This window comes from Chenopodium album, chromosome 16 (genome assembly GCF_948465745.1).
Source record: "Chenopodium album chromosome 16, dcCheAlbu1.1, whole genome shotgun sequence".
Taxonomy (NCBI): Eukaryota; Viridiplantae; Streptophyta; class Magnoliopsida; order Caryophyllales; family Amaranthaceae; genus Chenopodium; species Chenopodium album.
The window spans coordinates 12,777,786-12,803,953 of NC_137849.1; the positions used below are offsets into that span (position 1 = coordinate 12,777,786).

The 26,168-nt window shown below is 37.4% G+C and overlaps 1 protein-coding gene across 1 annotated transcript; it reads left to right on the plus strand.

The window, feature by feature from the left end:
• The first annotated feature begins 849 nt into the window (after positions 1-849).
• Positions 850-24,697, plus strand: LOC145584924 (uncharacterized). The gene is made up of 10 exons (XM_081641709.1): positions 850-941; positions 1,382-1,711; positions 4,287-4,320; positions 16,381-17,009; positions 17,094-17,142; positions 17,251-17,376; positions 19,566-19,667; positions 19,806-19,897; positions 19,971-20,124; positions 24,247-24,697. The coding sequence occupies exons 2-10, from the start codon at positions 1,407-1,409 to the stop codon at positions 24,631-24,633; spliced, it is 1,878 nt and encodes a 625-aa protein (XP_081497835.1). The 5' UTR covers positions 850-941; positions 1,382-1,406; the 3' UTR covers positions 24,634-24,697.
• Positions 24,698-26,168: the final 1,471 nt, after the last annotated feature.

The following is a 26,168-nucleotide window of genomic DNA, read 5'->3' on the forward strand; positions in this document are numbered from 1 at the left end:
TTTAATTAAATTTATGTAATATTGTATCAGATTATTTTTATTTTGCAATTTTATTGAAATTTGGACTTATTTTGTCGTGTACTTGTGTATTGGTATTTATTTGAACACTCTATTTTATACTTGAATACCCGATTTATATCCGTGCATTCGAATATCAAGTGTTTGATGAAGTTCGAACCCCCTAGGTACAGTTCCTGGATCCACCATCGAGCTTTTATCCCAAAGGGTTTTACTTAGCAAGGTTTAATGAGGCAACAAATACCATATTTTGTATGGACATTCAAAGGAGAGTGTTAAGAGTTAATTAATTTGATCATTAAGTATGGTGTGAATGTCCATACTCCAAATTTCTTCATGGCATTTAATGTAGTAACCAACCTTGTTGCCACCTTCTATGTTTGTAGCCCACAATGTAATAGTAGTTTTCACTACTATAAATACCCATGCAAATTCACTTGTATAAAGCACACAAAAATATTACCGAAGAGTAATATATACAAGTAGTAATTCTACCTCCCTTACCTTCGTCTCTTAATCCTCTAATTTTTATTTATTTCATAACGGTTTTATTATTTTTTGGCTTGATATATGAAGGGTGGAAATTAGTATTAGACTAGACTATAATTTGGATATGGACTATAATTCGATTTGGATTTGGGTTTTTGGTTTTTCAAATCATAAAGCCAAAACCAAACCATATTAATTCGGTTTTGGGATTCCTCAAACCACACCAAAACCATATTAGAAAAAAAACCGTACAACAATTCTAATTCGGTTTGGTTTGCATTTTGGTTCGGTTTAAAACCGCATAAGTTTCACCCCAATGTCCTCCTCTTTCTCCCGCTCTTTCTCTTTCTCAGTTTCTTATTGAAGCACACTCCTTATTCTCCATTGAGTCGCGACTTCTAATATCTCTAGCCTCCATTGAAGCTGCTTCTGTGGTAAGATGTTTCTTTTTGTCATACTGGAATATCATTTTCATAATCTAGAGTTTATCGTTTAAAATAATTATCAGTTATACTCCAGTGTAGGGTTCTTCTAAAGTCGATTATTGAACTGTTGGTTGTAATACTAAGGTTATGAAAGTTCATAACGAATTAGCGAGTGATTTTGTTGCTAAATAAGAAAATTATTTGATTTTTCGAGCCTAATTTGATAATTGAATCAAATTTGCCTTTAATGTTAGGATGAGACAAATTATGAAATTGGACCTTTTATCCTTAAAATTATGTGATTTATCGAGCTTAATTTGATAATTGAATCAAACTTGTCTTCAATGTTATGATGGAATTATAAAATTAGACCTTTTCTCCCTAAAAATATGTGATTTTTTGAGCTTAATTTGATAATTAAATCAAATTTGGTTGCTAATGTGTTGCAGAATCCTTTAATATTAGGATGAAATTATGAAGTTGGATCATTTCTCTCTAGTCCAGGGCGATCGCCCCTCCTGCCCTGGCTGGGACGGACCTGTTAGTGCATTTCGACATCGAACAACATCGGATGTTCCTGGTGATATTTTACAAGATCCCTTGATGGGCTCTAGCAGTGCTAATGTGCAAGCCACTGAAGTTAAGCATGAGGTGTTTAATGAGTTTGATGATGCTCTTGACAATGTTATGTTGAAAGAACGGCGAAAGATGTTCTATAAGTTTGATGATGCTCTTGACAATGTTACGTTGAAAGAACGACGCAAAATGCTACGATCAAGGTACTACTTTCGTTCTACTATTATCTTGTGTTGATTAATGAGTTTGTTTTGCTGGGAGTTTTTGATGTCTTCCAATCCTTGGGACCTTACAATGCTCTATTGCTTAGCGAAACCATTATCATTTTATTCATGGTTTGTCAAATCACTAGGTATTACTTGACCAATGCTTTGTTAATGAATAAATGAATAGACATTATATAGTTAAACTCTTCAAAAGTCATTCATCAGATGTCTGACCATTATACAAGCATTGAAAAGTGGCCTCTAAGAAAATGAGTGATTTTTTGTTTAACCAGTTATAAAATTGTTATGAAGGAAGTGCACCACAGTTAGTTCTTCTCTTTGATCACTGTAAATCTTACAAATTTTATTGCCGCAAACTTTTTAATGGGGAAAGTAAAAATAGATTTTAAAAGACTGGTCTGCCAACATCCTTCTAAACATCGGTAGCCTGACCATTTTTATCTTTAAAGTTGATCTACTAGGAAATAACGCAGCCACTTGAAAGGTAAAATTACATTGATATCCAAGTGCTGAAGGTATAGCCTAATTGCCATCCTAATCATTGTTTAGCACATTGCTCTTGATAATGTGGTGCCAAAGGAATACAACTATCCTATGCTCATTTGTATTATCTGAAAATTTGAAAATGTCTTAAAATTCATTATTCAGGTTGTGCATTCTTATGTGGAAGGGGAAACAAATTGTGCGCATCGTTTTTATGATTTATGCAATAAATTACATCTTGTAAAATGTAAATGACCGAATAATAATCTTTTGTCACTCAAACCAGGATAATAGGCTTAAAAGACGGGATACTCAACGGAGATTTTGCATCTCTTTCTTTTTGTCTTGTGGCTAGGATCAACGGATCTTATATTTTTTTATTTGTGTTTTTTATTTCTGGAAGTGCCTTAACATGGTTTGAATATATCTCATCATGTAAAGTCTTATCAACTTACTATTTTGCACTGTTAATTGTGTGTTATTTTGAAAAAAACGCCTGCTATATATCATTCTGTTAGGATAACAGCACTAATTTTCCATCATTAAAGTTGTTATGCATAGTGATAATCATAATTTCACATGTTATTGCCATTTCAACATACTGATGTTAGGACTGTATTTATACTTGGTATACAGCTTTAGCTTAACCGTTAGTCCTTTACTGCGCTCATAACCACAATCATGATTTATATGTGCTGTTATTTAACGACTTTTACTCAGGATCATTTTAGATCTTAGAATGTGAATGCAAGAAAAGAAATGGGGCGAAGGAATGGTAGCCCCTAGTTTTTGCAACCTAGTTTGATAATTACAGAAATTCAAAAAATGATCTTGTATTAGTGCCTTAGTGGTGGTTGTGTTATATGTCATTGAAGAAGCTTTTTCTTAAATTTTTGCTTAAAAAACTTAATTAACTATAGATTGATCCAAAATTGGCTTTCTTTTTTGTTCGAATAGCTAAATTATTACTCTATATATTGTATTCATGATGAATTCAAACAATTGTGAATGATTTCACTCAAAAATCTAAACCAACATTTTTACCTATATTGATTTATTTGATGTATAATTTTGATACCTTAAAAGAAGTTTAATTTGATTGAATTCTGCACCCAAAACTCGATTTTGTAAAATTTGAGCAAGTACTTATTCCCAAATATATTTGAAACTGTTCAAAAAAAAAAAAAAAAAAAAAAATCTGGTTTTAAGACCGCAATTTTTGACAAGTGGCAGTGCAAGCGTGGTGTGTCTGCTGTGTTGGGATAGAGAAAGAGGGCCTGTTATTGTTAGTTGAAGGGGAAGAGAGTTGATGATGACAGAGGCGTTTAAGGTTAGCTTAACCATGGTTGATAAAAAATTGACTCAATTAGGCATCTTAATGCCATTAAACTAATTATACAGTGGCTTGGTCTAGTCTGAACCTTTTGTGATAAAGTCTCAAATAATACGTCAAGCTTGGTCTCTGGTGTGTAATGACTTTTGAGTCTTTTCAGTTTGGTCTGCTTCTATTTTAAAAATAATTAGCTTTGAATGTATAAAAAATAGCCTAAATACGATTCCTCATCACCTGACCGCGGGTCGTTAGCCTTCTAGATTCTTCATTGCTAATGTTAAAACATTTTGTTTGTTCTTTTTGCTGCTTCATCTATTTGTTTGTGTTTCTCATTTGTTATACATTGAATGCTTTAAACTGCTAGATGTAAATGACAAATTTTTTACCTGCTGAAATTTCAAATGAAAAGTGCAAGATTGTGGCATTTATATTGCTTGGCCACCATGGTGGAGGATAGTCTTAGGTGACATCTTTGGTGCTGATCACAGATTGAGATGATTAGGCTTTTTGAAGTATATATTGTAACAAGTACTGCTAATATAATAAACAATCCGTTAGGCTATACACCATTTAAACTCCCTACAAAAACCTAGCTCTAAATCACTAGTCCATGGAAGTTCATATTCCTAAGGTTATAACCAAACTCTGTAAGTGCTTATTTCATTGTCTTTGCTTTATGTGGTCAATGTGTATGCTAAATTGCTAAAAAATCCAATTTCTGTATATTTATGACAGGAAAGTCATGCAGTCTTCCACATCAAATATGGAGGTAATTGTTTTATGATTCTTGATTCACGGCATTTTGTTCCTTGTTTAAAACTCTTTTTAAAGTATGGTGTCTCAAACTTTGTTAGTTGGTATTGAAAACTGCTATTGAAGAAAGCTTTTTAGCTTGCTATTGAAAAATGCTAAATGGTGTTGTCTCTGTGCTATTCTGTGAATGATATACAATATTTGTACTCTGCTATTCTTGTATTATATGTTATATTTGTACTCTGCTATGTTTGTTTGGTGTGTAATATCTGTAGATATGTACTCTATAGCTGTTAGATATTTGCCTTCTTTTGTAGAAGTAACACTAATTTTGGCACATGACAATTTATGGTGATACTCTAGAAAAGAATTGATCTTATGTAGATGAAATAATTGTGATTATTTTCGGACCTTGATGTCCTGTGAAGATCATTGTAATAGCTTATACATCCTCCGTTTCTCAATCGATGCATCATAAAGAAATGACTCAAACCAATAAGGAGAGAGAGTGGAGTAATTTACGTGTTTACCTATGTGATAAGCTTTAACTATGGTATGTAAAGTAAAATTGGAGAGTTTACTCCCCACTTATTTGGATTACAAGCCCAGGACAAGATTGTCATTTCACATATAAAACCTTATTAAAAAGAGAAGTGATGCATCTATTGCAAAACATCCCAAAAAGGAAGATATATCAATTGAGAAACGGAGGAAGTATTTAAATTAGTGAATGATGGCTTTATAAGTTTCTTGATATTAGTGTATTAAGCAAGTCATTTTAGAGCCAAATGACACAATTGTTTAGGATTAAAAATGTAGTACGGTTGAAAGCATAAGATTAACAATTTCTCGGCAAAACACATATTGTGCAGTTCATTCGCATTGTATTTACTGTCAGATTTATGTCATTATGCGAACATTATATGGATTATAATGCAAGGAATCACACCAGGCCTAGTATTCGCTTCACTTATGCAAGGAGACCCAAGAATGTTAGCAATGGTTGAGAAGGGAATTCTGTTAGAAAATCAGTTTTGGATAGGAGAGGGTAAAATAGTAATCCATAAATAAATTAGTTATGGAGTTTGTTATTTGATTCCTTTTGCCAGCAGCTTCTAGAGTCTGTTATTTTGCTTTTGTTTTGGGTATTAATAGGGAATTGGGGTCAAGGGAAAGGTATGCAAAAATTGATTAAGGAGTTTGTTTTGGGAGAGCACCTTCCTCTCGAAAGAAGGCTTGTATTGTAAGTCACCTTGGTTTGCAATACAATTATCCCCTTGGCTGCTATTTTTACTCTATTGTCTTAGCTTGATTACTCCGTCTGTTCTAAATCCTAGCAAATTTGGTATCAGAGCAGTCCCGATCTTAGCCGGAGACGACGATGGCCCGCCTGAATCATGGTCAGCGAGTTGTTGGAGCAAGAGGTAGCTGGAATGCCAAATCGGGTTTCTCGTGAGATTTCTACTGCCATTGCAGCTCTCAAAACTGATCTCACTAAGCAGAACGAGAAGCTTCGCTCGGAGCTACAGCCATGGTGAACGGACCACAACTCCAATGGGATAACCCGTTCGTGTCGCAACCTCTACTGGACTTTGGTGATGGTGGCTTTCTGGGAGGCCAATCGAATTGGAAGTTGCGCAAACTCGATTTACCTCTCTTTGACGGTTCTAACCCAGATGGTTGGATCCTTCCCGCAGAGCGTTTCTTCCACTTTTATCGACTTACCGAGGAGGATCAGCTAGAGGCTGCCATAGTTGCGCTGGACGGTGATGCGTTGCTCTGGTATCAATGGGAGCACCGTCGTCATCCCTTGCGGTCGTGGGAGGCGTTGAAGAAGCTGTTACTTCGCCGTTTCAGACCCATCGCCACCGGCACGCTCCACGAGCAGTGGCTCGCGCACCAGCACGGTGGCTGGTTACCGTCGTCGTTTCATCGAGCTTTTGGCTCTAATTGATGGTGTTCCTGAGGAGATTGCTAAGGGACAATTCATTAATGGGTTGAAAGAGGATATCCGGGTTGAAGTCCGGATCCTCGACCCGGTTATGTTGGACCAGGCAATGGATCTGGCTATGAGGATTGAGGAAAAACAAAAGTTAAGCCCATGACCCAAACCAGTTGGGAGCCTGCCCACTTGGCATACCCCTTACCCAACCCAGCGTCCCAACCCAAACAGAAACCTCAAACCTAAACACAAACCCGAACCTCCCTAGTTCATCCACCTACCAGCCAAACACATCCCGAAACACCTACAACAATCAGAAACCCGCCGGAGGAATCAGACGCTTGTCGGAAAAAGAGCTACAACAGAAGCGAGAACAGGGTGTGTTTTCGCTGTGATGACAAGTGGACCCTCAACCACCACCATTGTCAGCGGCGTTGAGCGTTTTGCTCATGGTGGACGACGAGGAATGGCAGGATTCCGGCAAGCTCTCTATGGTGGAAACATAATCGCAAATACTTCCCTCTGCGTTCGGTAAAACTATGCGGTTGCTTGGGGTGGTGAATGGCAGTTCCGTGGTGGTCATGATCGACCCCGGCGCAACACATAATTTTATCTCCACCGTGGCAGCTGCTGGACCTTTAGGGGGTGACAATAATGGAGGACTTCCTTATTCTTCCTTTGGGAAGCTCAACGGAGAAGTTGAGCACTATCACCACCAATTGGAAAACACAAACTCTGAAGTTCCAATTGGGTGGGGATACAGTCACCTTGAAGGGGGATCCTCATCTGGGTCATACGGGAATTTCTTTAAAAGCCATGATTCGTAACTTACAGAAGGAGGGTCAGGGTTATTTACAACTAAATCAGTTGGAGAAAACTCAGGAAGTATTACCCGAAGTTCCAGTAGCATTTCAGCCCATTGTACATGAGTTTGAACGGGTTTTTCACATGCCAGAAGGTCTACCCCCGAAAAGGCACATTGAGCACGCCATTGTGCTTCGCAGTGGCACTAATCCCATCAAAGAAAGATGAGATTGAGAAGTTGGTGGCTGACATGCTAAGTGCAGGCATAATTCAGTCATCTACTAGTGCCTACTCAAGTCCTGTGTTATTAGTGAAAAAGAAAGACGGCTCATGACGGTTCTGTGATTACAGGGCCTTAAACAAGGAAACGGTTCCCGACAAATTTCCTATTCCCATCATTGACGAACTACTAGATGAATTGGGTGGGGCGGCAGTCTTTACAAAACTTGATTTAAAATCAGGTTACCATCAGATTAGGGTGCGACCTGATGATGTGCACAAAACAGCATTCAGGACCCATGAGGGCCATTACGAGTTCCTCGTAATGCCCTTTGGGCTTACTAACGCCCCTGCCACATTTCAGTCTCTTATGAACGAAATCTTCAAGCCATTCTTGCGTAAATTCGTCCTTGTCTTTTTTAACGATATCTTGGTGTAGAGCCCTTGTGTGGATGCTCTTCGGGAACATTTGAAACAAGTGCTACGCACCCTGGTAGCTCACCAACTGTATGCCAATTTCAAAAAGTGTGAAATAGGGAAGTCACGAGTGGCTTATCTGGGCCACGTTATTTCAGCAGTTGGTGTGGAAGTTGATTCTTCCAAAATTCAGGCTATGGTGGATTGGCCTCCTCTCACCAAGTTGAAGGAGTTGCGCGGGTTCTTAGGCCTTACAGGATATTACTGCAAGTTCATCCAAGGCTATGCGGGGATTGGTCAGCCTTTAACTCATCAGTTACGCAAGGACAACTTCGGGTGGACTGAGGTCGCCTCAACAGCTTTCACTACACTCAAGGCTGCCATGGTGAGTGCGCCAAGCTACTCCGAATTTTTCTATGCCTTTTATGGTGGAAACAAACGCATGTGGGTATGGTGTTGGTGCAGTTTTGTTGCAATCTGAGCATCCAATCGCTTATTTTAGCAAGATCCTTGGGCTACGTAATCGCGATAAACCCATTTATGAGAAAGAATTGATGGCTATTGTGTTTGCGGTGGAGAAATGGAGGCATTATTTATTAGGGCGACACTTCATTGTGCACACTGATCAAAAGAGTCTCAAGTACCTCTTGGAGCAAAGGGAGGTGGGTCAAGCCTACGAAAAATGGGTTAGCAAATTGTTAGGGTACTCGTTTGTTATACACTACAAACCCGGTCCTGCAAATAAGGTGGTTGACACCTTATCCAGACAACATAGCCCTGAGGTGGAGTGCTCCTCTATGGTCACTTTGTGTGGCCTTCGTTGGGACTATGTGCAATCTTTCATACAAAAGGATGCAGTGTTGCAGCGATTAATTTCGCAAATCCAGAATGGTGACTCTCCACCCAAGTGGTTTATTCTGGAAAATGGGGTTTTGAAGTGTAAAGGAAGAGTTGTTATTCCCAAGCATAGTGAGTTGACCAACAAGCTGTCAAAGGAGTACCATGACTCCTTGGTGGGGGGGGGGGCATGCTGGTGATCTGAAGACGTACCAACGTTTAGCCGGGGAATGGTTCTGGTTTTGTACGAGGTCTGATGTGACTAAGTACGTGCAGCAGTGTCACGTGTGTCGCACGTGTGTCAGCAGAACAAAGCCTCGACAGTTTCTCCATTGGGACTTCTTCAACCTTTACCAATTCCGAAAAGGGTTTGGGAAGACATATTAATGGACTTTGTTGAAGGGTTGCCAAAATCCTTGGGTTGGGATACTATACTCGTAGTAGTTGATAGACTAACCAAGTATGGGCATTTTATTCCCCTCAAACAGCCTTATACAGCTCAAAGCGTGGCACAACGTTTCATGACTGAGGTGGTCAAGTTACATGGTATACCAAGATCTATCGTGTCCGATCGCGACAAGGTGTTTTTGAGTATTTTTTGGACTGAATTGTTCTACAGGGCACTCAGGACACTCAGCTTATGAGAAGCACCGCTTATCACCCCCAGACCAACGGTCAGACGGAGGTGGTTAATAAAGGGGTGGAATCTTATCTAAGGTGTTTTGTGAATGGGTAACCTCACTCTTGGGCTCACCGGCTATCTTGGGCTGAATATTGGTACAACACCTCTTTTCTCACAGCCACAAATTGCACTCCGTTCAAGGCTTTATATGGCAGGGACCCTTCTCATTTGCTCAGGTTCACCTCTGGTAGCACAGCCGTTTCTTTAGTAGACGAGCAGCTATAGGAAAGAGATGCGATTTTGGATGACCTGAAATATCATCTAGTGCAAGCTCAGGTATACATGCAGCACTATGAAAACAAGGGAAGGCGTGAAGGGGATTTTAAGGTGGGGGACTTGGACTTGGTTTACCTTAAGCTGCAGCCCTATCGGTAGAAGTCTCTGGTCAAAAGGTCTAACAACAAGCTCTCACCTCGTTTCTATGGGCCTTAGTTATTCAGAAAATTGGTAAGGTGGCCTATAAGTTGCAGTTACCACCAGGAGCCAAAATACATCCTGTATTTCATATCTCACAGCTGAAGCAGGCTATTGGTGTTGGTCATCGCCCAACCAACCTGCCTGCTCAATTGTCAGCAGATTTGGTACTGGAAGTGGAACCTGAGGCTGTCCTTGGGGTGCGTAATTCTCAGTTTGCTATGGAGGTGTTGATTCATTGGAAAGGATTGCAGGAGTTTGAAGCTACATGGGAGCACTTTGATGAAGTAAACCTTAGGTTTCCTTGTTTCCACCTTGAGGACAAGGTGAAACTTTGGGTGGGAGGTATTGCAAGGAATCAGACCAGGCCTAGTATTCGCTTCACTTGTGCAAGGAGGCCCAAGAATGTTAGCAATGGTTGAGAAGGGAATTCTGTTAGAAAATCAGTTTTGGATAGGAGAGGGTAAAATAGTAAGGATATTTTGATTTTTACCACCTTCCAATAACGACTTTGTCGAATTTACCACCTCCATAAAAAAAGATTTACTTTACCACCACCAAAATTTCCAAAAAATCGATTTTACCACCAACTAACGGATTCCATCCATGAATCCGTTAGTAGGGCCCACATTTTGAACGTTTCTTCTTCATCTTCCCCGATCTTCCATGTCAACCAACCAGCAACGAAATCAACTACCTCGGTTGGTCGGAATTTCGTGTGGGTTTCGCGTCTGGGTGGTGGTGGTTTCGGGTCGCGGTGGTTTCGCGTCTGGGTTTGGATGGTGGTGGGGTTGGTCGTAGCTGTTAGGTGGTGGCTAGGGGAAGGGAGGGGCTGGTCGTAAACGGGCAGGGGAAGGGAGGGGCTGGTCGGAAACGGGGAGGGAGAGGGATGGGGTGGTCTGAATCGGGGAGGGAGAGGGAAGGGCTGGTCGGAAACGGGGAGGGAGAGGGAGGGGGTGGTCGGAATCGGGGAGGGAGAGGGATGGGGTGGTCCGAATCGGGGAGGGAGAGGGAAGGGCTAGTCGGAATCGGGGAGGGAGAGGGATGGGGTGGTCCGAATCGGGGAGGGAGAGGGAAGGGGTGGTCGGAATTGGGGAGGGAGAGGGAAGGGGTGGTCGGAATCGGGGAGGGAGAGGGATGGGGTGGTCCGAATCGGGGAGGGAGAGGGAAGGGCTGGTCGGAAACGGGGAGGGAGAGGGAGGGGGTGGTCGGAGTCGGAGATGGTGGCCGGAATTGGGTAGGGGAGGTGGGGCTGCCGGATTTATTTTTTTTTATTTTTAATTTTTTTTTTTGTTTTTAATTTTTTTTTTTTGTTTTTTTTTTAATTTTTTTTAAAACTTACCCAATAATATAGCGACACGTGTGCAAAGTAGGCCCCACTAACGGATTTATCGGATTTATGGACGGAATCCGTTAGTTGGAGGTGATTGGTGGTAAAACTGATGTTTTATTTTTTTATGAGGTGGTAAAGTAAATCTTTTTTTTATGGAGGTGGTAAATTCGACAAAGTCGTTATTGGAAGGTGGTAAAAATCAAAATATCCAAATAGTAATCCATAAATAAATTAGTTGTGGAGTTTGTTATTTGATTCCTTTTGCCAGCAGCTTCTAGAGTCTGTTATTTTGCTTCTGTTTTGGGTATTAATAGGGAATTGGGGTCAAGGGAAAGGTATGCAAAAATTGATTAAGGAGTTTGTTTTGGGAGAGCACCTTCCTCTCGAAAGAAGGCTTGTATTGCAAGTCACCTTGGTTTGCAATACAATTATCCCCTTGGTTGCCATTTTTACTCTGTTGTCTTAGCTTGATTACTCTGTTCTGTTCTAAATCCTAGCATATAATCTTCATCGTTGGATGCTATTTAGATCCTTCATCCGTGAGTGCCCGAAAGCACATACTATTTGGAGTAAAAGAACATACAATACATACTGCATAATAAATAGGCATGCTTTTATCAGATAACTCCTTTTAATGATTTATTCTCTTCCATCGTTCAAAAGGATGAATTATGTTGTTCTTATGTTGCCAACCTAGTTTCTCTTTCCTTTTAACAAATAAAAATAAATAAACATGTCTCGTCCCCACTCAATTATTCATAAAAACAATGGATTTATTAATGATACAATATTCAATAAAAGAACATTTTTGGAAAAAAAGAACATATAGGCATAATAAAAAAAGACAGGAGTGCATAACAAACATTATGCGCTTGGGACATATAATCTAACATTTGATCATTGGACGTCCACTCTATATGTCTTGTGAAAGTATTTAGTCATTCAAGTTTAATTGTTGTTGCCCTTGATATGTTTGTGACAATTTATTTTCAAGCCGAATTAGTTACTTAAGAGTGGGTGATTTCTATCAATATTGTTAGAAAAGTTATAAATTCCAAGATTATGTTAGTTTTTGTAAATATTCCTTACACACCGTCCATGTCACCATAAAAATTGATTTATATATTTTTTTTAAAGTAAAATTGATTTTTTTTTTTTAAAGTAAAACTGCTAATTGAATTAGTGGTTTTATTAAAAGTAAAACCGCTAATTCAATTAGCGGTTTACTTACTTGAAATTCATGTATACGAAACAAAATAAATGAAACCGCGGTTTCTTTTTTATAAAACCGCTAATTGAATTAGAGGTTTTGTTGTAAAATAGTAAAAAAAAAAAAAGTTGATGACGTGGACAATATGTAGGGAATATTAGCAAAAAGTGACATATTCTTGGAATTTATAACTTTTCCAACCATTTCTATGGAAATCACCCCTTAAGAGTTGGTTATGTGCCTAAGAGTGAAATATTCATGTAGCACTTTTTAATTATCCTTAAATGAAATCAATTATGCCTGTAGCTTCATTTTAAGGTTTGTACAAAGCTTGGTTATATGAAATTGTGTAATACCGAGTAATGTATACTTTCCTAAATTAAGTTTTATGGCTTCTGTATCTATATGATTGTTACACTTATTATAACAACAAAGACTAAGTAAGGAGATATAGTTTTGAAAGTGGGATGTGGTATAGTATGTCTAATCATAAGTTAGAGTGTGTTGTTAGGTGAGTTTTTGTAAGAAAAAGTAAGAAAGAGAGTTAATTGAGAGTCCCACCACCCGACAACTTAGATGAAAGAATATCCGAACTCCGTTGAGTTCTCAAACCATATGTTATGCGCTAAGCAAAATTAATATCATAACTGATCTTTCAAGAAACAATTGTAGCTTTTTTTTTTTATATAGTGTTACTTTGTGACTCCCAATCTAACTAGGAAAAAAATAGCATTGTTCTTAGCATTAAAAAACCAAAAATTAATTTGTTGCTAAGTGGGTTGTTGTGGAGTTTGTATTGGGTTGTTGTTGTGTGATGCTAGCCTAACTCTTAAATTCAACTCAAGCTCCCACGTTGGATACTTAATACTCATGCATGAGGCCTATTTGTGTGAGAGGAATGTTGTCATTGCTATTTTTTTTATTTTTTTTATTGAGTCAAATTAACCGAATCTTTGATTCATGTCTATAAGGTGTGACTAAGTTTTACTTTGGCTGTTGTAGACTTATTGCAACTCTTCTTTTTCATGAGGGGCGGAAGCGATACTCCTTTTATTCAATCAATTGTCTTGTAATGCTATATTTTCTCTTTTGTGGATTGTTCTTTATGACGATTCATGTTAATTGACCTTGTTGTTGTTGTGATGATCATACATCCTTTTAAGGCTAAAAATTTATCTATAATAAGGTAAATATAAAAAAAAATGATTTCCAACCATGTATTCATCTCTTGTTTTAGACAATAAAGGAAAGAAAACTAGGGGTAAGCTTGTGGAAATCTTATCATAGTATTGAGCCTTGCTAAGCATGCCTTTCATATTGGAGGCTTCACCTTTGGGATCTTTCACTTTTCGTTCTCGACTAAGGCGTTATTTGGTAAAGAGATTTTTTAAAGAACTTTTTGTTGAGGCCTATTAAAGGTTTGACCAAATAAGAAGCTAATTTGAGTGGTTGGTAAAAAACTTTGGTCTCAAAAAGCTCTGTTTTGAAAAGGCTCAAATCAATTAGCTTATTGAACATTTAACAATTTAGCTATTACATACATTGAAATAATTAATTAGTAATAACTATTTACCAAACACTTTTACAGAACCAACCATTTAAAACCAACTAGTCAAAACCAAGTAATATAATCAACTATTCAAATCATTAATACAACACAACCACACCAACTAATTACCAAACATGGCCTAAGATTGGATTAAAGTGAGAACCTTATCTACTAAAATGTTATGAGGAAAGACTAGAAGAATTTTGAAATTCAGCGAAAGGGCATACTTTTTACATGCTACATTACCAATAACATTTGTCACACCCTTACCCTTTAATCTTGGGGTCTCCTTAAATGGAAGCTCCATCACAAGTTATTTTAATCTTTAGGACAATTTTGATTTTTCTATGTGTAATTAAAAGATGAAAGTGACAACAAAATTTAGGGGTGGTTGAGTGGTTCCCTATCTAGATCCCAGAAGTGAATCTTGTTCCTATTTCCTAATGTATGATGTTTATCCCCGACCAAGGGAAAGCTAAACTAGGTGTGAACCACCATGGAGCATCCAACAGTTCTTTCAAATACTGTAGATGTTTAAACTCAGTGACAAATGGAATTATGTTTGGAAGTATATATAAGTTCACGTCCCATAACAGAAAAAAATAGGATTTCAGACACTAAATTGTCAAACCTAGGTTTTTTCCATAGGCATGTCAACTACAACAGTCAAAAGCTAACAAGACTCAAAAAAAGTATCTTATTTCCTACAGCAAGAACAAGAAAATCAAATAACCTATTTAAATAAAAAGACAATGCCTAAAGATTCAACTAATGAACTAAAGTAGCCCAATATTTAAACCTTACAATTTGGAACCTATGTATAGACCCAACCCGAAACACCTAAAATGAACCAAATGAAAATAAAGGCAATAATAAAAGTTTATTTGTAAAGCTCCTACTTGAAGAGTAGGGGTAAAAGTGTAAAACCAAGAGAGTTGCTAAATAAAGCTGTTATAAGTCATAAAGAGTTTCATCATTACATAGCTGTGATAAAATTGTCGTAAGGAGTTCAAATTCGCATCATTACAACACTTTTACTAATGATTAGGTAAGAAATTATCCTAATTAATTGAATGATTGAAATGAATTCACATCTTTTTCACTTAGCAGTTAGTTCAACTACCAAATCTGTCTAATTAGGGCATGTTGGCATCACCTTAATTGTAATGTCTGATATACTTTAATTATTTCCAGCAGCTAGTTGCACTTTAATATAAACAAAGATTTCATATTATATATATTTAACCATCAATATGATGATTGCGTAGAGAATGTATTAAATGTTCAGAAAGCTCATAAATAGAACAATTAGCCACCTGCCCACCATACCATATCATCTTCAATAATCCAGAGAGCATTACCTCTACAATAAGTATACATATTAGTCTCCCGCAAAGCATGCTTCAGTTTAACCTTGACCCTGATAGTTAGTTGCAATACTAAAACTTATTTCTCGTGTCCACATCTTGTACTAACGTAATCTAATAGGCTCCTTGTATTTGCTTTTTAATTGAACAAAGTGCATCTGTTGAATTAGGAAAAAAAAATGTGTTTCTTCCCTTTTGAACAAAATCATGAACAACGAACATTTCCTTGAATAATCTTGCTGGGACTTGCATCTATTGTGCAGAGGGCAATGTCATGGCCCAAGATATATAGAACAGTGTTATCAAGTATATGAGGGTGGCTGTCATGTTCTTTTTGTATAACTGGTCAATTATAACTTCCCACTCTCACCATGTTCCCTACATTTTCGGAGGCATGTACTAGTTGTGCAACTATTGATGGGTATGGACGCATAGTTGGCTACTTGGCTTCACGCAAGTTAACTGTCCATTCTCTTGCATAACCACCCACTAAGGCACTAACCCTCCTACTTTCTAGTAAGCACACCTTATTGGTGTTACTGCTTGGGATGCAGCGTTAACCTTAGGTTAATAAGCCAGAGGTCACACCACTATGTATCATGCTTCTATTTTATAGGAGCCATGATCCCCTTGTGCATAACTGCACTTCATATTTAGAGGAGTGGGGAAACATTGGTGGTTATCATAACTGCCCACAATCCCACTACCTGTCCCTCTTAAATTCAAGGAGTAATCGCTTGCACCATATCCACTAAGGGCCTTGTGGTTATTGTTGCTTGGCAACTACCCCCCTTCCTGAGGCTATGGTAACCGTCTAAACTACCCCATGATCCCCATAGTGAGGCATCCAAGGTAACTGCCCATGTAACCCACGACCGTGGGTACCATGTCAACCACTAGGCAGTTACTTATCAAGGTAACTACCTCCCATGATCTTCACTAAAATGGTTATCATGGATATTGCTGCTCACAAGCCTTGCACATGCACCCTCACCATGTTTAGCATTATCGGATTTTACTAAGTTATGCTGTGAGGCCTGGGGCTCACTTGAGCCCAAGCCGATGTCCACCCAAGACATTCCCTTATGTGCCAAAGTCCCCTGGCCATCCTTACTTCCAAGACTATGTCACCCATGGTTGGTCGTCGACTTTTGAGCACTCGCCCCCTATAATGATTTATTCAGATCTTTGTTTAACTGTTAAAGATTTGCAGTGCATGTCTTTACTATGTGCAATTTGAAGTCATTTTTAGATTTGCTGACATTGTATATTTTCTGGACTCTATACACTTTTTTTGTTCAGGAGAAGAATTATCAAGGGTTGTCCAACTTATCCAAAGGTGTGTTGCAAACTGCACAAAGTGATTCTGCTTGGGATGCACCGATTGGTAGAGATGTATCTCTTGGAGTAAATGATAGTGATAATTTGTCGTCAGAATATGCAACTGATGGAACATCCTATACAGCTAAAATCTGTTCACTACCTTCATCTGGATCTGCTGCAGTATCAATAAAATCCAGATCATTCCCTTTATCTACGGAATGTAAATCTTTTGGTACCCAGGAAACTGCTATGATGGATGCTTGTGCCTTGGCAAGTTCAGTTGTACCACCGCTTGCAAAAGTCAAGGATGAGCCTCTTGAGATAAACGGGTCATGCTATGAAGGAGAGAATATCACAAAGAACTCTTGCATTGGTCAGACTTTAACTGTGAAAAATGAGCCAGGGTTTTCTGACATTCTTGTGGATGAGTTAGACCACATGCTACTTGTAGATCGTGTCAAGTTGCTTTCATGTGGAATACCGAGCACGAGTATGCCTGGAAACCCTAAGGAAGATGAGGCCTCAGCTATGGATTTTGGTAATGATGTCTTAGAATCTGTCAAACCAGTTAGTATCAGTCGGCCTAGGAAGAAGAGAAGAACTGTAACGTAATATTTTGATGCAGCCTAGTTTCTGTTGTACATAGTATCTTATGTATAGTTGGTTTCTTATATACTTAAATTGCTGTTCAGTGATTCAGTTGAAACTGCATTGGAAGAAGATGCTCCTGGTCTTTTGAAGGTAGTAAATGCAATTATCCAATTACCAGATTTCTCTGCGTCACAGAGCTACACATGAACCATGGACAAAGGTTAAGAATAAATTTTAATACAACTTTTAAATTGCTAGGTTTTGCTTGACAAAGGAGTATCACCTGAAGAAATTAAGCTGTATGGGGAAGAAGATACTGATGATATTCTTGCTGATTCTCTCAATTTAGATGGCTTTGCTGAGCTTGAAGCTGTAATATCACAGGTTATTAATTTTATTTATCAATGCATTGATATCTATGTGCTTTCTCTTAAAGCTATTGCATACAGATGCTCCCTTTTGTGAGGGTATAGCGCATAGTGTGCAATATATTCAGCACACTGCTACCAAATTATTGATTTCTCTCTCTCTCTCTCTCATTTTTGTTTATGCTTATATGGTTGAGGTCTTGGAGAAGCTTGGAGTTGAATTGCGCTCTCTCTCCCTATTTATTTATTTATTTATTTATTTGTGTTTATGCTTATATATTTAGGTCTTGAAGCAGCTTGTAATTGAAATTAAAGTGACTAGCAGTTTAAGGCTGATTTGGTATAACTGAAATTAAAGTGACTAGCAGTTTAAGGCTGATTTGGTATAATTGTGATAGTGCAGCTGCTAGTATTACATTGTATTACTTTTACCAGTACTCCAATTGTTTATGACCTGCCTGTTAATTTTGTTAGTGTGCTTTTTTTTTTTTTTTTTTTTTTTTTTCTAATTTTTATTTATTTATTTTTACAATAAACGTGTCTAAGTTTTGTTCCAGTCTGCATAATGGTCGTTATCCTGCTATTTGTGGTTGGTATGTCACACATTTGCTTAGAAAGTATGATATGATGCATGGATGCAACTTCACATGGGTGTATGCTTTTTTTTGGCCCAATCTAAAATAGGATACAGAATGGCTAACAGACCCAATGTTGGACATTCTTCTCAGCAGTAAAGTGTTCATTTTTAGAAGCAACATAACCTGGCCATAGTTTTAAGTCACTGTAGCCTATAAGGGTCCTAGCCATCTTTCAGAATCAGATATACTGGGCAGGGTGTCATCATACTCTTAAGTGCTTGAAGAGACACTTACCTTTCTGGTTATTGCTAAATTGCTACTTGGCTTAAAGGTTGAGGGAGAGGAAGAGGAAGAGGAGAAAAGGGGGGGGGGGGGGGGGGGGGGGAGAGAGAGAGAGAGAAAGAGGGAGAGGGGGGGGGGGGGGGGGGTTTGGAGGATATGATGAGTGTAAAGTCTATTAGTTATGCCTGTATTTTGAGTTCTTTATTTTCTATATTTTAAAGTTTGGTCCTTAATTTTCTTCAACTTAAAATGTTTCTAATTCTCTATTTTATCTACTCATTTTAGTGATACATTCTGTATATTAGTGGTTTATTTCAAAAATACTTTCATTCTGTAAATATTCAGTATTTGAATTTATTAGACTTTGAATTTATTAGACTTTGAATTTGTTTCGATTTATTGGAAATGTGAACTATGTCCTTGTTACCAAAGTTCAGATGCTCTGTGTGACTGTGACCACATTGACTTCGATGAGCATAGTATCCAAAATTGTATAACGTGCTATTGCTGTGATTCTGTATATTCCCTTCTGATCTTTGTGTTGGTTTGTTTACCCACTTTCTATTAGAATTTAACTACTAAGCCGGTTTGTTTCATGCCTTTCATGTTAATCTAGCTCCATTTATTTTTAAGTATTCTCCCTCTTTATTTTGTCCAATTGAGGACTATCTATGCTGTCTGCAATTGATCTTTTCTTGAATTGTTTTTTACTTAATAATATCTGTAAGCTGCTGCTTTTCTGTGATATGGTGTATACCATTAAAGTTACCTTCAATATTCATGGTCCATGCAACTAGTTTTGAATACATGTGGCTAATGGTGTTACTGTCAATTTCCTTGTGATCATAATCCTTAGATTTTGATTGTGGCTGCTACATAATATGAAGTAAAAGATAACTGGATAAGGTTTTAATTTGTTGACCGTGTCTCAGTATCCCTGACTTGAAATTTATCGATGTGATGCTCGTATCTTTGTCTCTGTATTCCTTAAAGGCAATTTTTAAGGGCGGCCTGAAAAGGCAAATAGGGCAATCTTTAAGGGACAGAGGAGGGAGTAATGGAGTATTATTCTATTGGTCATTTTTCTTGAAAAACCTGACTTTTAAATCCTATTTAAAATTTGGGAATATTTAGAAAAAATATCTTGCCTTTAATTGGACATGCCCCCTGCGGCAATATCCTAAATTTGTTGACCATGTTTCAGTATCCCTGACTTGAATTTTTTATTTATAAGACTCTTGTTTCTTAGCTCGAGTCTGATATTTGTATTTTAGACTGAGCTTCATATGATGAAGGCCCTAAGATATTGATATTCATTTGTTTCTGTTTGGTATCTTTAATGCAGCTGTTTTCACATCGTCAAACTTTTCTCAAGTTTCCTCTTTTACGCACAAAGGGGGAGAAAATTAGCTACTGTTTGTCTTGTCTCCTCTCACTTGTGGAGCAGGTAAGTTACTAGTACTGTAATGACTTGGAAAATTTTGAAATTCTATAATTCAAATCTTGATTGTATAAATGGTTTGAGCTGATACTTGTAACTTACTACTCACCTGTTATTGTTCTTGGTCATTGAGCTGCATTGCAGACAAAATATATGCGAAATAGGAAGTGGCCTGTTGAATGGGGTTGGTGTCGAGACCTTCAGTCTTTTTTATTTGTCTTCCAAAGACATAACAGGTGTAAATTGCTGGCTGTTAATTGTTTCAGTATCTTGTGTATTATGTTTATTTAAAGAAGTTGTTGAATGCAGAATTGTGCTGGAGCGTCCTGAATATGGCTATGCCACATACTTCTTTGAGCTGCTGAATTCTGTTCCTGTGGCATGGCAGGTCAAGCGTTTGGTGACTGCGATGAGGCTTACAGGCTGTGGCCGGATCACCCTAATAGAGGATAGACCATTAGTGGTAATCTACTTTGACTATAACTTGACGCTCAGTAAAATATGGTCATCCTGGTATAAATGTAGTTATGTAGACATGAAAGGTGCATCTCCTTGTGAATAATGTTAAACAGGGAACATTTTTTGTTTGTTTGTTTGTTTGTTTGTGCATTTTGGGTAATTATTGAATAGTACCATAAATATGCTAGAATAGATCATCATTACTGAAATGATGGAGTCAAGAGTGCATCCCTTCCTTTGCCTTTGTTGCTCATATGATGTGTAAATGGGTTATCATGAATCATAATACATTGGTAGCACCACTTTTATAACAAAAGATGCTTGTACTTTGACCATAAACAATGTGGGAAGGACCAAATTTTAGTGTCAAGTATCTATATATGGAGTCCTATGTCTTGGATATATCCTTGGGTGATGCTTTGTCCATGATTTACCTTGCTTGGACTTATTTAAGGAATGATCTTGACTTCTTGAGAGGAATAGCTATATTGGTTAAGTTGTTCAATTGTCTCTAGGAAAATTGGGTGGCAGAAGCAAGGCTATCTTCCAAAAGGAAGGTGTATTACAATATTACACATATTTGGACTTGTGATTGCACAGTGCTTTGTATCCCTTTAAGTTTCTAGTGGTACTTGAAAGGTCAGATTATAAGAGACTTTTTGTGGTCAAGGGTAAGGGGGTTTACAGAGGTTACCTTGTGTTGAGCATGTGTGTGCTAGTTGAAGGAAAGAGTAAGATTAAGTTTTGGTATGGTCTTTGGTGTGGTCTGATCTGACATAATATGATTTGAACATACAGGAGCACATAAGCTATTCCGAGGAATGGTTCTGGGGGATGTCACTAGGGACTGTTTTATAATTTTGTGTCAATTGGTTAGAGGGAGCCATTATTAAAAATAAATTGCATTAATTCTAAAATGCAGGTTCCAAAGTTTCATATGCATAGAATCTAACACAGGCACTTGATGTACGATGAAGAGTTGGAGTAACATAGAATAAAAGTTACAAATGGTGATTTTTTTTTTAGGTGGGGTATTCTTGGCTAAAGGAATGGTTCGGAGGAATGTCCCCTTGGGACTTTTTACTGCCCTTTTGTTGCACTTTATCTCATGTTACACACCGAATTCCTTTCTCTTGCTGGGAATGGGGCATATTTGACCTGGGAATATACATAGGTGGAATTTTCATGGATGGGAGCTGGGGCAGGATGAATTCTTTTTACTGCCACCTACACAATTTTCCTGGCCTTTATTTTGGTTTTTATGTGAAAGACTAAAGTGGATTAAAGACTTAAAGCATTTTGTGAATACTTAGGAGAATCTCTATGTTTCATAGCCAAACTAGTTTTATCTCCTCACATGTTACTTGTGTTAGATTGACTTGTTCTTTCCTTTTTTGTTCTTTGGGATTAGCTGGCTGCCCAATTTATTGTCATCCTTGTTTATGAGTTGGGAAAAAAAAAAAAAAAAGTTTATTGAACACCTTGTTTGAAACGAGTAAATGGGGAGAAAGGGAGGGAAGGAAAGAGATGAAAACGAACTCCCTTGTTTGGTAAGGAAGGTTTCAATAAACACCATGCCTCCAATATTAGAGAGATTTTTAGAGAGAATTTTCTTCCCTTTCCTTACTTTTCTATGTTGCTATCCAAACAAAGTGTAACGGTATTGCTATTTTTAGACTAAAAAAACAAGTTAATTTGGTTTTTATACTTCTCTTTTTTTTTTAGTCTGGGGAAAATTTGTGATTGATTGCTTCCTCTTTTGTGCAATTAATCAATTCATTTAAGGAAATTTGTAGGGCTACTTGCACATAAATGTCTTAAAGAAATGTTGTTTACTAACAATATTTGGTAAGGCAGCTCTTATCAAAAGTTGCTATATAAAAGGTACTCCCTCCGTCCTTTAATGATCTTCCCGTTTTCCTTTGTAGGCGTCCCTAATTGTTGTTCCCATTTCATAGTTTCTCATTTTTGGACACTAAAATGACCAAATTATCCTCATTTTGTTTTTATTCACTCATGTACCTATAGTACCCTTACATTTCCTCTAAATTGCCTCCACCCATATGCATGTACTTTATTCTTTTTTCATGTACTTATTATGTGACCCACTCACATTTCTTGTACTTTTTACTCTTTTTAATGTGTTTTATGTATTATCTCCTCCTATACTCCTATTTCTTAATTCCTGTAAAATTTAGCAAACGGGAACAAAGATCATTTAGGGACGGAGGGAGTAGGTGATAAAATTTTCTTTCAGTAATGCTAATCCTTTTATTGCATATTTGGTCCATGGATTCCTTTTACCATAGCCGTACTAGACTTTCTTCAGCCTCTGCCCGAGCTGGACCTTATTTTTTTGCTTCGAATTGTTGTTCCTACTTTACTTCTTTTTGCCTTTTGATTCTCGTTTTTTATTTTTGTCTTTTTGTCTATGATTATTTTTGTTTTTGATATCCTATTTTTTTCAATGTGAGTCTGAAGATACCTAATTTGGAATTAGTGTTTGTGTTTGCTCTTACACACACATCTTTGTGACAATTTGAATACATGTTGCTAGAGCTCATCAGGTCCAGCTCTGCTCAATTGGTCTGACCATGTTTTTTGGGGTGAGTTGGTGTCAATTGGTCTTTTAGAACATTTTAATCTCAGGTTCATTACGGCATAGTCCAATGTTCTTAGTCTGATGTTAAAGGCCTTTCTGAGTGCAACCCAGCCCATGATAACTATAGTTGCTTGTTGCATTTTGTTTACAGGTCTTCTTGACTCTGCTTTCTCCTGTTTGTGTTTGTTAAATATCAGCTCTCTTCATTTAATCTCATATTTAGTTTAGGTGAAAGCATGATCTCTAGTTAAGGTGACAAGCGACAAGTGTACAGGGTCGTACACACTAGTTTTCTTCAATTGTCTAATAAATTTTGGTGCCAAGAGAGATACTTTGGTGGGCAATGTTGAAGAAAGGTATCCCACGAAGGTATGTAGACCTAGTTAAGGATATGTATCGGGATGTGTCAACAAATGTGAGGACATGCGGAGGGTTGACAAAAGATTTCCCTATTACAATCGGATTGCATCAAGGGTCTGCATTAAGCCCTTTTCTTTTTGCAACGGTTCTAGACGAATTAACTAGACCAATTCAAGATGAGGTTCCATGGTGTATGCTGTTCGCAGATGATATCGTTTTGGTGGATGAGACTAAGGATGGGGTTAATGTCAAGTTGGAGCAATGGAGGCAAAGGTTGGAATCTAGAGGGTTTAAGCTAAGTCGGAGTAAGACTGAATATTTGGTATGTCGTTTTGGCACTCAGAGGGGGACAAGCAATGAAGTGGTGAGTTTGGATGGAAAGGATTTGACCATGAGTGAATGTTTTAAGTACCTAGGGTCGATCATCCAGAAGAATGGTGACATTGATCAAGACGTGACCCACAGGATTAAGTCAGGGTGGCTTAAATGGAGAGCGGCCACGGGAGTGCTATGCGACCGCAGCATTCCCTTAAAGTTGAAGGGAAAATTCTACAGGACTGCCATAAGACCAGTGTTGCTCTATGGTACAGAATGTTGGGCTTCTAAGAAAGAGCATATTAAAAAGATGGAGGTTACGGAAATGCGCATGTTAAGGTGGATGTGTGGAAACACTTTAAGAGATAGAATCAGAAATGAGGTTATTCGCAAGAAAGTAGGTGTGGCGGGCATTGTAGATAAATTAAGGGAAAATCGTCTGCGTTGGTTTGGACATGTAAGACGGAGACCCGAGGGTGCACCGGTGCGAAGAGTGGAAGAGTGGGACCATGGAGGGATTAAACGAGGAAGAGGGAGACCAAAGATGACTTGGTTGGAAGGAGTGAGGAAGGATATGAAGTGCATGGATTTACGTGAGGATGAAGTTTTGGATCGTAAGGGATGGAGGAGAAAGATTTATGTTGATGACTACACGGAATAATCAAATTTGGTTCATGTTAGCCGACCCCACTTTTGGGATTAAGGCTTTGATTGATTGATTGATTGATTGTAATTACCTATTTGCCTTAGTGTTTAGGATGTCTTAATAAGTTCTGATGCTTTTAAAGGATTTTCACTTTTTTCTGTGTCCATGTGTTCATACTTTTCCTGTGCATGATTTGGTCAAAGGTTGGAGAAGACTTGAGCGAAGGGGAAGCACAAGTATTGGCTGAATATGGGTGGACTCCAAACACCGGTTTGGGAACAATGCTGAATTATTGTGACAGAGTGGTTCATGATCGGAAGCAAGAGTTGGATAGCTCAGAGTGGAGGATGAACATAGGAAGGCAGCTTATGAATGGATATAATGGTGGGAATATCGTGGCCAAGAATCTTCCGAAAAGGCTTATGGAATATCAAGATTTACAGGACGTGCAAGTGAAGCTGGAAGAGTGGACTGTTTGGATGTACAATATTCTTGTACAGGTAGTATTAAGCTCGAGGAGAAAAGCCTCTATAGAAATAGGGGATAATGAATACATAAGAGGGGTCTTAATGCTATGTAGTTCTGCTTGAAGGGTGTGTTCTATTCACCTGATTTTTACTTATCTGATCTTATCTGATCTTATTTTAGTTATAAATTAAACTTGGTAGCCCAGATTAACCCTTATCACAACTTATCTGAACTTATTTTTCCTGAAATTATCTTATATGAACTTATTAATCTTTATCTGAACTTATTAATCTTGAAATAAATGGAAATAAGGTGAACAGAACAGAGCCTTAGGTAAGAATAATGTATAACCATGTTGTAGCTGTGAATAACAGCAGGTTTAGATTATAATTTTATTTAAATTATTTTTCGGCCGAAGTCTTTTTGATTTTTTGAAAAATTTGTCCAAAATAAATTAACCTTTGCGCAGTTTGAGCAAAATAAGTCAACCTTTCTTTGGTATAATCTTTAATCAGGTCTAATGACTTACAACTTGTCCAACAAGTTATCTTTTTATTTTATTTAATTTTTTTATTATTTTTTGATAAGATTCTATTAACAAAAAATTACATAATTATAAACATAAAAATTTTCTAGAAAACTATGAAGTATAAAACCAAAACACTGATATTAACACAACATACAAAACCACAAATAATTATTATTGTAATTTATAAAAAATAAAATAACAAAACAACTTACACAACAATATAATCACAAATTAAATAAGGAAAAAATAAATCTTAATAAAAATATTCTACTCACATGCATTATCGTCTTCAATAAAGTCACCGAGTGATAAAAAATTCCTCTTCATTCTGTTGTGCTTAGCGTTAGATCACAAACCAGAAATTTAAAACTTAAAATGCAAAAATTATCAAACACCTCTTAAATTGATTAAATCACAAAATAAGATAAAACACATCAACATTTCATAAAATCAACCAAAATAACAACACATTAACATATAAAAACATAAAAATCAACAAAAGAAATAGAAAAGAAGCTGAGGACAGATGAGAAAAGTAAAAAAAAATGGGGGTTTTTCTATATTATAAAACTCTCTTAACTTTCTGTTTTCTACGATGTGCTCCCTTCTTTTTAAGAAATCCACACTATAACCCCAAAATACATTTAGTTTCTATACGATAACCTTGCTGTTATCCCGCCGTTAACAAATTCCGTTACTGGAACCCACTCTCCAAATAATAATATTTTTTATCGATTTACGTGTGGGAAATTGTTCCGTTAAAGGTTTTGGGGTCATTAAGGATCCAAATTGAGCTCAAATTTGAAAAAAGAAATAACGTAAATGCCTCGTTTTGCGGATATACATCCAACTTCATTTGATCCATTTCTAAAGACCAACCACTGCAGACACAATATTTTTGCAAAAGTAATATGTTATAACGGTGTAACTAATTTATCAAATTTCAAACATAACCACATGTAAGTCGTAAATAGGCATATAAGCTTATGCAATTTTTACCAAACATAATAAATACATAATACATTGCCCTTGCAAGAAGCTTATCATGGAAATACCAGCACAACAAGGATTATAATAAATTTCAGTTCTAGTGTAGGTTTTATTTAAATGCACCATCGGAATGTTGAA

Coding starts and splice junctions, on each gene's coding strand:
- LOC145584924 (XM_081641709.1), top strand. CDS start 1,407: ATGAAGTTGGATCATTTCTCTCTAGTCCAGGGCGATCGCCCCTCCTGC. Junction 17,143..17,250: donor ATGCTCCTGGTCTTTTGAAG/GTAGTAAATGCA, acceptor TTAAATTGCTAG/GTTTTGCTTGACAAAGGAGT. Junction 19,668..19,805: donor TCCTCTCACTTGTGGAGCAG/GTAAGTTACTAG, acceptor GCTGCATTGCAG/ACAAAATATATGCGAAATAG.